The sequence below is a fragment of the Squalius cephalus genome, assembly GCF_949319135.1.
Source record: "Squalius cephalus genome assembly, chromosome: 14".
NCBI classification, from domain to species: Eukaryota; Metazoa; Chordata; class Actinopteri; order Cypriniformes; family Leuciscidae; genus Squalius; species Squalius cephalus.
The window spans coordinates 19,450,799-19,465,171 of NC_137135.1; the positions used below are offsets into that span (position 1 = coordinate 19,450,799).

Consider the following 14,373-nt stretch of genomic DNA (forward strand, 5'->3'; position numbering starts at 1 on the left):
ATCCATGGGGATTCTCTTCACCCTTCAAAATAAAAGTCCGACTGGTTTATAAGTGCACTACAAGTCATCCGTTATCTCAAAGTATTTACACCTAGCCTTGTCAAAGGTGTGATTTGTCTCTAAAATTATTTTTTTAAATATATCAGCATATAATATGAGTATGTTTGATGAAAGCAAACAAACACTTAATTTGCATGGCCCATTCCTGTTAGTAATTTACTGCACATCTCATCATCTATCTTTATATTAGATAAAATATTACTTAAAAAAAAAAAAAAAAAATATATATATATATATATATATGAAAATCATTCTGTTATCATAGTATCACAACTACTTGAACATAGGGGAGATCATTTTAAATAATTCCACGATTTTCTGGCATTTATTTTTTATAGAAATATGTCCCTAAAACAAAGTCGCATAAAATGTACAGAGCTCAAAAGGTACTGCCTAACACCAAAGACTCATACAATTATTAAAACCTTTTATATTAAAACCTATTTAGCACCCTTTAGAGAAGTGGTTCTAGTCTTTTTTTATTTTTTCCTTTAAATAGTGATCCAAGGACATTGAAATGACTCCTCAAGCCACTCCTTTTTCTTGTCATTCTGCCACAGATATCTAATCAAGCGATGCACATGGTCATCATTCCAACAGGTTTTCCCATCTCCACACAGAATGTTTGAGCTGTTACAGTAGCCATTACTTTCTTGCCCATCTACTTGACCACAGGCCTAATGTGCAGACAGCAAAAGGGTGAACCTTGGTGACTTCACATGTTCAATTACTCAAAGGCTTCCTCTTTTTTGTATTTAATGCTGCATTTAAAATACTTTCAAGACCCACATAACCAACAAGCAACCAGTGTCCTACTTCAAGCTCATCATGAGATCCCCAGATTTCAGACATTGGGTTTCCTGCCACAATAAGACAGATTGTTGGAAACTGATAATGACTGATTTCCAGGCAACTTAAAGGTCATTATCAAAAGCCTATTGTGAGGTATTGCATGCATCAATTTCAAGTTCTTTATTTAGTTGTTTCGGTTTAAATGTCTCAAAAATGTCATTGATTACCAGCTTTGGCATTTGTCCATTTTATGTGTTTACAGTTTTAAGAGCTAAGAGTTATATTTACATTACGGTGATGAATGACTTAACATTACACGTTTCTATAGAAGCAGTGGTGGAAATGTGTGTCAAAAACAAAGATTACAAGAAAAGAAAGACAACACAGGTTTTAGACTGTAATCATTTAAGGCATCATCAATGCTGCACTTCAGAAACAACGCATACTGTAGTCACAAAAAGCCAAAACAGCCAAAAGAATATAAAAACGCAATATTCACCTATCTCGGTAATTAAAGACTTTAATAAATAGAGTATTAGGAGAGAAAGCATACATACCAGTAGTTTAAAAAAAATCAAGAGGGGGAAAAAAAAGAAAAGAAATGTTACATACTGAGGTCTCAAACCTGCATAATGGCTGTTACAGTTTAATAATTAGATATCAAACTTAATATGTTAAAAGAAAAAACAGGGGACATTTACAACAGAGCTTCTCCAGGGATATTATAGCCCTGAGCTGACCTGCTCGTCATAACTTTCCCCTATATACGAAAAATAGCTATTAATAACCCAAAAGTTTTCTGTGCTCCAATTCACAGACTGTACTTATTTCCAGGTAACCAAAACATAACTTGAAGATATTGTATATGTGCTCTACAATCCAGACCCTGGAGGATTTGAGTTTTGAAGACCCTGCGATGATTTATTTCCGGGCAGTAAAGTCAAGCCTCGGCCAGATGTCTTAAGTGTCAGAGTTCAAGGGGCTCAGTGGCACAGGTGTGGCTCAAAGGGTCATCCGATCAGAGACTGGTTCAAAAGAGCGTCCGTCTGGATCATGTGTCTAAGGAACACAGGAATGAGAAATGTGCTGCGGTTACAAGAAATATAAACAACATTATATAGCATCATATGTATAAACGATACAACGGATTTTCTTTAGAATTTAACTTTCAAATAAATGTCGTCTCTGTTTGAAGTAAGATCATCTTCAATCAGCAAAACCTGAGACTCTAAAAAACTGTTTACATAAAGACAACGCTGAAACGCCACATCTCTCAGGAACACCATTTCCTGTTTTGCGACATCACTTTCCATTCAGGATGTTTGGATTTCCCCTTTCTTCACAAGGATTTTCCAGACAGCGCGGTCTCTTCATGCTTCTTCTCACTGGTATTGTTCTTCACGCCACATTCTTGTTGTGATCCAATGATAATTTATATACATATTTATCATTGGTCACAATTATCACAACATTTATGTAAAGATATTTCAAAGTAGCAGTGTACATTTATAAAAAAATATATAGATTTTTTTGTTTTGTTTTTTAAAATCGGGCAGACTCAATGAGATGTGAGTGCACTGGATAGCCTGAATGTTGGTTTGTTTACTCAAGGTCTCGGCCTCTCATACCTGGAGTGAAAGTAAGGCCGGGACGCGACGCTCACTGCACAACGCAGGCGGTGCAGCACTGCTCTTGCTTCTCGGGCAAAGTGGTGTAGTTCATCTGCCTTACAATCTCAGCGAACAGCTCATCAACCATGCTCTTGCTCTTGGCCGAGGTCTCTATGAAGGGACAGCCCCACTCTTGTGCAAGGGCACGTCCGTCAGAACCCGCGACCTCCCGCTCTGACTCCAGGTCCACCTTATTCCCCACCAAGATCAGAGGCACCTTCTCAAAGCGCTTCACGCGGACGATCTGGTCCCGCATTGGTCTGATGTCCTGCGGAGCATGGAGATAAGTGTTCATGGGAATGATTCATCAAACAAAAGTATAAGATAACACACTTTAAGACCCCAAGTTAGTTTTGTTTACAGAGAAATTAACAGGAAGTAGCAACAGATCTTTTCTTCTGTATTGTAATACATTAGAGTGTAACAGATCATTAAAAAAGAAAAATGTAGAGTGAGGACTTGATTCTGTCCATAGGTTGTTGACTGGATTTTGAGATGTGGGCATTGCACTCAAAAGTGGAAACAGATGAATGCGAGCTTGAAGGGCGTGGTTTAAATGGGAAAAATGACTGGAGAAGTCCTGCATACGTAACCAGTCGCTTCACCAGAATATCCAGTTATGACGGCAATACTAGGTAATTTATTAGTATTCTTTTCTTTTTTTTAATGAAACATGCCCAGATGAATTTTCTTTCAGAGTTTGATCTATAACATACATTACAAAATATATAGGGTGAATATTAATTTTATGCCAATATTAATGGAGGGTCTGGTTGAGGTGTAGGCCTGATGACTTAAGATTTAAAAGTAACTTTTTCCACATTATATCTGGCTTTAAGTAGACATTTTATCTAACTACTTTTGTCTGCTTTTGTGTATTCAGATCTCATCCAATGTTGTTGCTATTTTATCCAATACAAAATGCTATGTGAACGATATAATGTTTGAGTTGGATAATAAATAAATAAAAAGTTATGAAACAAATGGGTGTGTGTGAGAGATCACCTGGGATCAAGTCTCAACCTGTTGCATATGACACAACACTACTTTACCTTATGATTTTATGTCATCTACAGTTGGACTGAAGGGGTTTAGGTTTGGTAAACTTCTAATCACTGAGGTTCCCATGCTATAGAGTGATTTCTGACCTCGTTTGTGGTATTATTACGCAAGTAACAGTGGTAACTAATAATGTCCTAATCTAAACCTCAAGTGAATATTTGCTGAACTTGGCTACACAAGTTCAGCAAATATTCACTTGAGGTTTAGATTAGGACATTAGATTAGATATGAGATGCAGCACTCACCTGAAATGACTGCTGATTAACCAGGCTGTAGACTAAAATGAAGCCTTGCCCATTTTTAATGTACAGATCTCGCATGGACGCAAACTGCTCGGTCCCAGCGGTGTCCAGGATCTCCAGCACCGAGGGGGACGAATCCACCTCGATCTCCTTCCTATAGAAGTCCTCAATGGTCGGGTCATATTTTTCTATGAATGTCCCGGTCACAAACTGGACCGTGAGTGCGGACTTGCCCACGCCGCCGCTGCCCAGCACAACCACCTTATACTCCTTCATTTGGTCTGATCCAGGCTTAAGCTACAGCTAACTTTATCTGCTCAGCAACGGCCATAAAAACATAAAAATACCACAGCACTTCTAATCTAAACGTTTTACGATCAAAACAAACACCGGAGGAGCACTTTTCTCGGGTTCGAGGAAATCAAAGCCACGATTCAAGAGGAGTGTTTTCTCTGAGTGAATATCTAGCTAAATCCACAACGCCCCTCCATCTGCACTCTATCTCCATCGAGATCCGATCATCCGAGAGTTTGTTAGCCACAGAGGCGATATAAAACACAAGTAATGAGTGTAGTCGTGTCCATGTTTGGCGTCCGTGTGAATGGAGCGCTACATGACTAGCGTTAGCTGGCTAGTGCTTCTCAAAGAGCGAGGCTGCATTCACACACAAACGGCCCTTTCCTGCTTTAATACCGCGTCTGAACGACGAATATAATAACCAGTTTCAGGTTTCTTGCTCTGGGATCAACTCATAGATGCCGTCTTGGAATCCTGCATTGCCTTCTCTTCTCGTGTTTCTTTCCCCCGGCCCGCCTCTGCATATCGGCCCAGACAGCAGCAACAGCAGCGGCCCCGCAGCGGAGCTCCTCTCACACAGAAGCGTGAACGAACAGTTCTTCCGATTCGGATCTTTTCAGTGAATCGGTTGAATTGGTTCACGGACTGAGCGAATCTGAAAGAATTGGGTCCGAGTAGTTCTCGTGAAACGGCATTTGGAACCAAGGATTTGACCGACAGACCTAAAGTTAATAGCAGAAATGTATGAGAAAACGTATTAAAAACGTGTACTAGATTGCATGGTAATTTTATCAATACATAGTTGGTCTAAATAAATATATTTTTTAAACGTGGAAAACGTTTTTCAACAGATATAAGCAGTAGTAATTTTAGTAGTACTAAATTAGTAGCTGGTAATTTGTTTTAAAATGACTATATTTTATACACTGAATAATTAGTGCAACAGACTTAAATGACAAACATGAAATAAATACTCTTTTTAGTACAACTTCGCCACTCAGAGGCGATGTTGTGACGCAATTACGTTACGTTTGAAGCAAAGGGTTCGTTTTTCTGAACCGGTTCTATAAAATGAACTGTTCAAAAGAACCGATTCGCTGACATGAGGCGGGCCCCGCAGAGAAGCGCTTTTCTCTCTCACACCGCACACTGACCAATAAACATCCGCCGGAAATCACATCACTCTCACAATACAAAAAGTATTAACGCAGGACAGCAATTTTAAAGTAATTAACATTTGTTGTGTTTTTGTAAATCTGAATGGCAATCAGGCTAATTAGATATGAAAACTTAAAATGAGTATAGCAGAAATCTCAGGCTCAGGGATTTAGGGGAACTGACTCTTTATATACCAGCACGGCCACACCTAGGCCTACCTGGAACCTTAATTAGTGTATGACTCGTTAAATAATTAATATTATTTATAATAATACTGATATATAATAACCCTATGTATTCAGATATTGAGACAATTTTTACAATTATATACATTTACAGATTATATAATTTATAATACTAATATTATAAAATAATTATAGTAAGATAAAAGATAAGAGAAAGTGAGGCATAGGCACAGTCAATGAGCAGACTAATAGTTATTTGACAGTGGCCAGTGTGTTTTCAACATATTAACAAGGTCAAAACTAGGCAATTTAAAGCATGTGTAATCATGAAGTGGTCAAGGAGCTGTCTCTGCTAGTGGACACACCTTGGACATCCTTTACAACACACAAAAAGTCACAACTGATGGCATTATCTTAGCATGTACAGTGTTTTGAATAGTTTTGTACAGTTAAGCAAATGATTCTTAAAGGAACACGCCGACTTTTTGGGACTTTAGCTTGTTCACCGTATCCCCCAGAGTTAGATAAGTCCATACATACAAGTTTTCATCTCCGTGCGTGCCGTAACTCTGTCCAACCCACCGCTAGCCTAGCTTAGCACAAATACTGGAGGTAAACGGCTCCAGCTAGCCTACTGCTCCCAATAAGTGACAAAATAACGCCAACATTTTCCTATTTACATGTTGTGATTTGTATAGTCACAGCGTGTACAAATAACAAGGGCACATGAGACACAGCCATCTTCTAACCGTATACATATACGAAGCACTGCTACTTCTGCTGAGTGATTTGCTCGCACCACCTGAGAAGCCCCGTGGTGAGGAGCAGAGTTCACTCAGAGTTGGAGTAAATCACTCCGCCCAAGTAGCAGTGCTTCGCCTTCTGAGAATATAGTTCCCAGTATGTATACGGTTAGAAGATGGCTGTGTCTCATGTGACCTTGTTATTTGTACACGCTGTGACTATACAAATCACAACATGTAAATAGGAAAATGTTGGCGTTATTTTGTCACTTATTGGGAGCAGTATGCTAGCTGGAGCCATTTACCTCCAGTATTTGTGCTAAGCTAGGCTAGCGGTGGGTGCGTCAGACAGAGTTACGGCACGCACGGAGATGAGAAGGGTATGTATGGACTTATCTAACTCTGGGGGATACGGTGAATAAGCTAAAGCCCCAAAAAGTCGGAGTGTTCCTTTAAATATAATTCTTTGTTTTTTTTACATCTCTTTAGAGCAGTTTGTATTTGAATACAACTAGAAAAAAAACACACCAAACACAGCCCAAAATTGCCTTTTAAGTGCTTTATTAAAATGTCAAACAAAAAGAACAGAAGTCTTAAGTATGTATATATTCCATACATTTATATATTGCAAAGGGATTGACAAGAAGCACAGTTCTTGAAGCACATACAAGCACAATAAGCTAAATAGAAAGAGAAGCATTTCATATAAAGAGTCAAAGCATTCAGTTTTATCTTGTCCTACAGTGGGAGAGAGAGGAATCTATTTCATATGGCTTTGAAACAATGTAGACATTCTTCGAACGGTTCCACACACACAATAGCATTTACAGAGGCATCAGCAGATGCCTTTAAAGGGACATAACCTCTGCATCAACGAGCAATTTCATTTGAAACTATACAGCTTTGTACAACATTAATGTGATGCTCCGGTCTCAGTGACTTAGTGACATGTAAACACAAACCAATGACGTTAGTGTTCCAGTAACAGGTATGATGATGACGACGTGACTGAATGTAGGGCACAGTTAGGTGGAAGTCTAACCTCAATGGCTTTCTTTACAGACCAGTCCTTTCACATCACACTGAATGTTTAGGCACAGGATAATGGACAGCAGAAGAGCTTTTGTTGATTTTCTCTGTCAAGCACAGTGGTAAAAGGAGCGTCCCGTGTGTTCGCATTCAGCTTCTGGATGCAAGTCGGGACCCTTAGTCTATGCTAAGTCCTAAGTGCTACCTCAGCTTTACAGTCAAAAGGCTGAGGACCATATTCAATTGGTCCAAAGGTGCGTCTATATGCAAGAACCTACAAAAGACTCGGTCTCTCCCTCACTATTAGGGCAAGTGCCATGGCAACAAAATTATTGGCTTCCAAAGCAACTGTAGAGCACAGAATGTACAAGTTTTCTTCAACAGAGGGTTTTGTCTGGCGATTTAACGTGGGATTTTGAAGGATATCCTGTGAGATTTTCAGGTTTGTTTGTTGTTCTTGGTGAATGCACAAGAATGGAAAATGTCCGTCAACAACCAAACCAAACGGAAAACTGAAATTCGGTATTTTGTAGAACCTGCAGCAATGCTTTCCAGCTGTGGTCTGATCCTGAGGTGCTCTTTATGTGCTAAACTGCCCCATGCTGCCCTCCAGGTCTTCCGGTTACTACACCCGCTGTTTCACTGCATCTCGTGGGACTACACAGAAAACAAAACTGTGAGCCTGAAACTCACACGATGTAGAGGTAAAAGAGAATCAAGTTGGCCGTTCTTTGGTTTCCGGACACAACCGCACATCGGGATCAGACGCAAGCGGACACAGTGCTCAAACTCGGCGCGCTTTTGTAAGCTATGCAAAACTACAAAGCCTTTTTTGACATCATTATTTCCGCAAAATGCAATATCATGCTTAACGATGAGAACGAGGGCATTAGCAAACAGAACAAACAACACATTTCTCCGCAACACCCCGGCAAAACAGCATCTATCTCTTTAACAGTTTACCTGTATTCCAAACAATACAGACATTTGATTTGAATCTGCTCTTCTACATATATATATATATATTTATTCTTCTATGTATATTCAAAATAAATTCTGAATATTTTGACTCATTTATGTACATAAGTGCAAACAAGGTGAATAACACACATTCGTACACCAATGGGGTGACGTGAGTCACCAGGTCCCAGCACAGCTGGGGTGCAGTCTGGGCGGGCCAGAGGGGGACAGACACCGAAATCAGGGGCTCACGGTTATGACATCACAGGGCTGCGTTATTTATAAAAACCGGAACGCACCATAGCGAATGCATTGCCAGCCCTTTTTGATCAAATTATAAGACAAGAAAGTCTTTTCCCCCAAATTGATCCATCAGATTGGTTCAAAAGCTCAGATGCTGTTTAAGTAAAGATCTGGTTCTTATCTAAAAGTGATCAGCAACCCCAATAGAAAAATAATAATCATTAAAACAGAAATAACATATGATGTCTCCAAAGGGCCTCTGGACATAAAGTATCTCACAAGTCTGTATATATATATGTATTATATATATATATATATATCTTTTTTTTTTTTTTTTACAAAATAGTCAATCATATCTTTTTCCAAGACAACTTAAGAACACATTCCCTTTCTGAATAAGTTAACGTTGTACATTATTTCACTTGAAGTGTGAAAAAATTCACAATTAAGATATACAAAGGTAGCCATGTTGTAGTTTTGTTGCCACAGCAACAAGAACTTACTATCATAGGTAACAATGAATCTATCATTGTAATACATACAAATGTGTATATTGATATATAGATATATAGATTAAGTATTTTTTAATCTTAAACCACTAACTGCACAAACTATGATGTAGATTATTTAGATTATTTTAATTTCATGCGATGACAGACTTTACGATGTAAGGTAAGGAACCAAGTAACGCTAATGATCAAACGCAAACTACCATTGACAGCGTTGTCAAAACACACCGTAACATGACTGAAGTCGTGAGGATATAGTTAAAACAGGTACCGTCATTAATGTCTGTCGATAAAAACTAGAATGATGACGATGATGAATTTGTAATACATACACATAGATTATTCTAGCTAACTACTTTATGCAGGTATGCACACTTCTTAAAAAGTGAGATCTTAAAATCCTAAAGCCCCTGATGAGGCACATTGTTTTTTCTTTATCAAGTATTTCGTTGATTCCAGCTGGATTGCAGTTGGAGAAGGCATAATTCTTTATATAAGAAAGAGAGAGAGAGAGAGAGAGAGAGAGAGAGAGAGAGAGAGAGAGAGAGAGAGAGAGAGAGAGAGAAAGAGAGAGAGAGAGAGAAAGAGAGAGCATCTACACCTTGGCTGGGCAATGGAACTCAATTACAAAACACAATCCAACACATCAATAAACAGTAGAGATCCTTCCTAAAGAAATCCACACGTATTTGCCCCAGTATTTCTTAAAACAATCTCAAAACACATGAACAGTATACAGAGATGTTTACAATACAGATATTTCAGTTATAACACAGTATAGTATCATCTTGCTCTGATTTTGTGTTGTTTTAGACCACCATTGTATGCTATCATTTCAGCTGTGTTTGGCCTAGATAGTGTGTGCTGATCAGCAAAAAAGGTGCAATGATGGTTTTTAAGGTCTGGTTATCACAAAAAGAAAAGAAAAAAACGCTTTATGGCTCTCTCTTGGGGTTATTCTGTTGAAACAACATGGCTGTCCCAAAGGAGACAACAGTTTAGAGAAGGGTCTTTGAGATAAGTGATGATAAACACTTTTTTTTCTCAGTTTTCTGTCTTTTTGTACATCAACAGTGGATGGCATTGGGAGGCTTTCACTTCCTTGATATGTTGAGAAAGGTTGTAGTTTCGTTCGAGAGAAATGGTGATACAGGCATCCAAAACCTCTCGTGACATTCTCTCTGTCTTAAATGTCACATTCATTTATGCATGTAAAGGCCCGTGAGGGGCAGTAATGTCTTGTCAATGAAGCTTTGGCTGATGAGGGCCTTTACTTAAGTACCCAGTCTGAAAATAATTAATTTTCTTTTTTTCCTTTAATGGTAACATGTCTACACGAGAGCCGCAGCTTTCAGCTCACAGTCCAAACAAGAATAATATTCTGATGTCGCACGGTCATCTACGCCCTTGCATTTTAGAGTCTGCCGACTTTTGAAAGTAAGGACACAGTCAGTGATTTAAACCTGTTCACACTCTAAACATGAACACAACAAACACAAACACAAATAGTCTTAAATAGTCAAAATTCAACCAGCTGTCTCTCCCGAAGTCAAAATGGGCAAAGAAAACTCCAGTACGACCCTAATGGATTGCAGGCCTCTGTGTATCGTCTGTCTGACATAGTTTTCATGTTCCATCCATGGACAAACTAAACTATCAATAATATATTACAGCAATAATCTAATAGAGCTCTTGGTTGGCAAGGACTGGAAGTCTATTAGTACGGCGTCCACTGATGCAGTAATGAAAACAGCTGCTAAAACCACCCTACTGTCAGTTTCCCAACTGTAGGACTCGCCTAATGAACGGTAGCAATAACTGAGATGTTTCAAAACAAAGCACGAGATAATAGCTTGCTCAAGTGGGATTACATTTGCTGCTCGGGCGGGCACATTTGCGATATTGCAATTTAAATCCATCTGGCTCGTGACCTTGGCGTGACAAGGCCCGATTGCGCAGTCTGAGTTCTCCGGTGATTGGCACAGGGTGACCTGTCTGAGAGTCATTGGCACAAAAGCAGTGCACTTGACATGTCTGTGCAGGGGGGCGCACATGGTGCTGAATACAGCAAACCAATGGGAGAGACGCAGAATAATCAAATCAGGTACCAGTCTGTAACTTCTAGAAATGCTTTTGCATATCTCCTTCTTGTGATTTGAAATGAGCGTAAACAGCTAAACATTGATAATCAGTTAGAACTAATTATGCGAGATTCATTTTGGCAACTAACGACCATTGAAAACAGATCTTATAGTACTCTGGGATGCACCAAACATGGCTGAACAAAAAGAGAGACGAACAGACTGTCACACAGCAGGTGGGACAGAGCATAGATTTTGGCAGAGACAGTCCAGCCATCAGAAGGGGGTTGTCTTCAAAAGATAGACATGGTAATAGGGTGAATCTCATGAAAATATGTCAAATTTCACACCAAAATCAGAACAATGCAAACTAGATTTTGCATAAAGATGAAGCCTCATTTTAGGATTGCTTAGCGACGTCATTCTTGTGACAATTAAACCACATTTCCGTAATTTTGAGTTTTTTGCAATTATTTATTTGTAACTAGCAAATTATTATTTTTTACTGTAAATCAAGAATTTTTTTTGTGATTTAATTTAAAAAAAAAAATTTGGTTAAAATTAGCATTAAACAAATACAACTGTGATGTATAAATACAGTTTATTTATATATAGTTATGTATTGCGTATTACAGTGATAATTTTTTTTGCATCATGGTAATGGTGATAGGAGGCAATGCGCTTAATTGTCTTTTTTTTGTCATTCAATTGTCTTATTTCCTCTGCTTTTTGGGTGACATGGACATGTTTCATTAAGATACAGCCTAATAACCATAGAAATCTAAAAAGCAAATAAATGTGACTATTTTTATAGCATTTGAATATCCAGGACATCAGACGATAGTTTTGCAAAAAACACTGAAGTCCAGCTGGAATTAAAAAAAAGTCCAGTTAAAATCTTCTCAATGAGACGTCTTATACATCCAGAAGGCCTGCAATCAGACCACATTTCAGTGTGAAACACACTGTGAAACAAGAAGTGCTCATATTTAGTCTGCTTAAGGCAGTTCTATTTTTAAAACGGAGGTACTAGTATGTGAACCAATCTTGTGTTTGACCGTCTCGACGTGGAGCTTGAAATGCGAGGTGAGATACTTCAGGCATGAATATTAACACTTATCTCAGTAGACCAGTTTTAGCCTGTTAGACAGTGGTTAAATAAATAATACTCTTTCATGAGACCAAGAAAAACCAAGTCACTCACAACAACACACATCTCTAAGTTGACGGAAGAACGACACATTGATTCTGAAAGGCTACACAGGTATACTTTCTTAGTCTATGATAAAATGCAAGTCAGTTGTAGTACAGAAGACATCCACACACTTGTAACTCAAAGGCACGAACAACGACATTTTGAAAACCTCTCAACGAAAAACCTAAATCAGTATCATGAACAGATTATCTTACAAAAGAATCAATCATTTTCAAATAATCTTTTTTTTTTCTCTACATTTTGAAATGTAAACATGAAATAAAACGTGCCACGTTCATTAATTCTAATTAAATGTGAAAGAAATTACCACCACCACAACTATGTAAAATATCATTAGCAGGTGTTGCTCTCACACACTCTGTTGTCACATTCAACGACGGAGAAACATTCTGTCTGCTGATGATCTGTATCGGCTCCATCTCTTACCATACATCGGCTCTCAAATCTAGTGTTCACCTCCAGAGAATTCATTTTCTCAGCTAATTGGTTTGCATGTATTCGTATGGCTGTGAGTTACGAGAGCGTTCCGTCTCCTGATTCAGCATCTGCACGCTCCTTAAGTCTCCTTGCTTTGAGATGGCATGCTTCCTTGTACAGTTGTAGGTCCAAATTTAAGTATTGCCTGTTTCAATATCAACAAACCTCTGTTGACGTCAAATGAAGTGGGCATCTCTGATATGAGGATGAATGTATTGCCCGTTAAGGACTTACTGATTAGGCACACGTTTGTTGCATTCATTTTTCTGTTGTGTTTGGGCACACGTTGCATGAGTGATGGGCCTGATTAGGTTGTAGGATTGCGGGAGAGGCTTACTGGATTCAGCGTCATAGGTGCGGCCACCATGAGTTTAGGAACGGGGTAGAAATGGGCCTCCATGGGAACACACTGGAGGTCCATGGGGTCGGTGCTCAGTACCTCGGCGGCGTCTACTGGAAGACAGGTACAAATACAGCCCACAGATAAGGTAGTGAACCTCTTTCGGTTAAAAAAGCAATATGCAAAGAGAATAGAGTCAATTCTTATCTTATCTACTCGAACATCAAACCCGCAGTTCATTCCGAAAATGAGAAAAAGAATTACAAGAGAATGAATAAATATCGTGCCATATCATCACACAATGCATCAGTTATCTTGAGACAGTGGGCGCAGACCTGCAATTCCACATTTGTAATTTTGCAAGACATATTTCAGCGTAAAAGCAAGCCAAGCAGGAAATGAGCGCTGACACCTCCGGTCTGCGCAGAATATACCTGTACTTTAAAATTGCTTTTAGATTATAAACTAGAGCTAAAAAAAACACTGAACATCTCGGCAGCTTACATAATGCTAAAACAATCCACATTGTAGCTATTTAGGAAATAAAGAGGCAAGCGAAACAAAAGGTTGGCCGTGTCAAGCTCGTGGCTCATCTATGATTCTGCAGGACACATGAACTAAACAGACTAAATGGTGAACTGTCTGTTTCCTCACATTATGTACTTTGAAGCTAACTGTAAGATTAAGACAATGAAGAAGGAAGGACAAACAAAAATTCAGAGAACTGTCATCTGAAAACAGACACCCACATCCAATTTACAGAAAAACGAGGACACGTGTACCATCTCACTCTAGTGTGAGCCACAGAAACAACTTGCTCCAGTGCAAAATTATCAAAACAGGGTGAAGGGGGTGGAAAAGACAATGAACTTTTGAGCTTTGACATTTAAAGTAACAGTATCAAAAATGATACTTCTGTCATCATTTACTCACCCTCATGTTGTTTCAAACATTTAAGATTTTTTCTTTCTTTGGTGGAGCGCAAAAAGGAGAATTTTGTGAAGAATCATTGCACTTCTTGATCCATACAACAATACTTCATAGTGACTAAATCTGTTCATTTCCAACAATGACTGAACACCACACGATCACCAAACCAATGCTATAAAATAAGTCCATACCACTTGAATTGAACTTGAACAGATGAGTCTTTGATGATCAGATCAAATAGTTCACTGAAAAGAACTGGCTCAATAGAAAAAAATTATTAATTCAAGAATTATTCAAGTAATTTAGGAATCAAATCAAACAGTTGGATAGCAGAACCGATATCATATAAACTTCACAAGAATACAATCGTACAGGCTAC

At 38.6% G+C, this 14,373-nt stretch overlaps 2 protein-coding genes across 10 annotated transcripts in view; both read right to left on the reverse strand.

The window, feature by feature from the left end:
- Nucleotides 1-1,240: 1,240 nt before the first annotated feature.
- Nucleotides 1,241-4,709, reverse strand: rap2c (RAP2C, member of RAS oncogene family). The gene is made up of 3 exons (XM_079893431.1): nucleotides 3,830-4,709; nucleotides 2,481-2,790; nucleotides 1,241-1,911 (listed from the first exon to the last, which is right to left on the reverse strand). The coding sequence occupies exons 1-2, from the start codon at nucleotides 4,100-4,102 to the stop codon at nucleotides 2,512-2,514; spliced, it is 552 nt and encodes a 183-aa protein (XP_079749557.1). The 5' UTR covers nucleotides 4,103-4,709; the 3' UTR covers nucleotides 1,241-1,911; nucleotides 2,481-2,511.
- Nucleotides 4,710-10,108: 5,399 nt separating this feature from the next.
- The window catches only part of mbnl3 (muscleblind-like splicing regulator 3), a 40,495-nt gene continuing 36,230 nt past the window's right edge, over nucleotides 10,109-14,373 (reverse strand). For 3 of the 9 annotated variants that reach the window (XM_079892587.1, XM_079892585.1, XM_079892583.1), the window contains one exon: nucleotides 10,109-13,177. In XM_079892587.1, coding sequence (XP_079748713.1) covers nucleotides 13,032-13,177 — 146 coding nt within the window. In that variant the 3' untranslated portion in view covers nucleotides 10,109-13,031. The remainder of the gene's footprint in view (nucleotides 13,178-14,373) is intronic. The other 6 variants (XM_079892584.1, XM_079892582.1, XM_079892589.1 and 3 more) reach the window with 4 other exon arrangements.

Bases quoted from the DNA above. Each gene is read 5' to 3' on its own strand.
- rap2c (XM_079893431.1), bottom strand. From the start codon at position 4,102: ATGAAGGAGTATAAGGTGGTTGTGCTGGGCAGCGGCGGCGTGGGCAAG. The intron at 2,791-3,829 runs GTGAGTGCTGCA...CATGCTCCGCAG, and splicing joins TTAATCAGCAGTCATTTCAG to GACATCAGACCAATGCGGGA.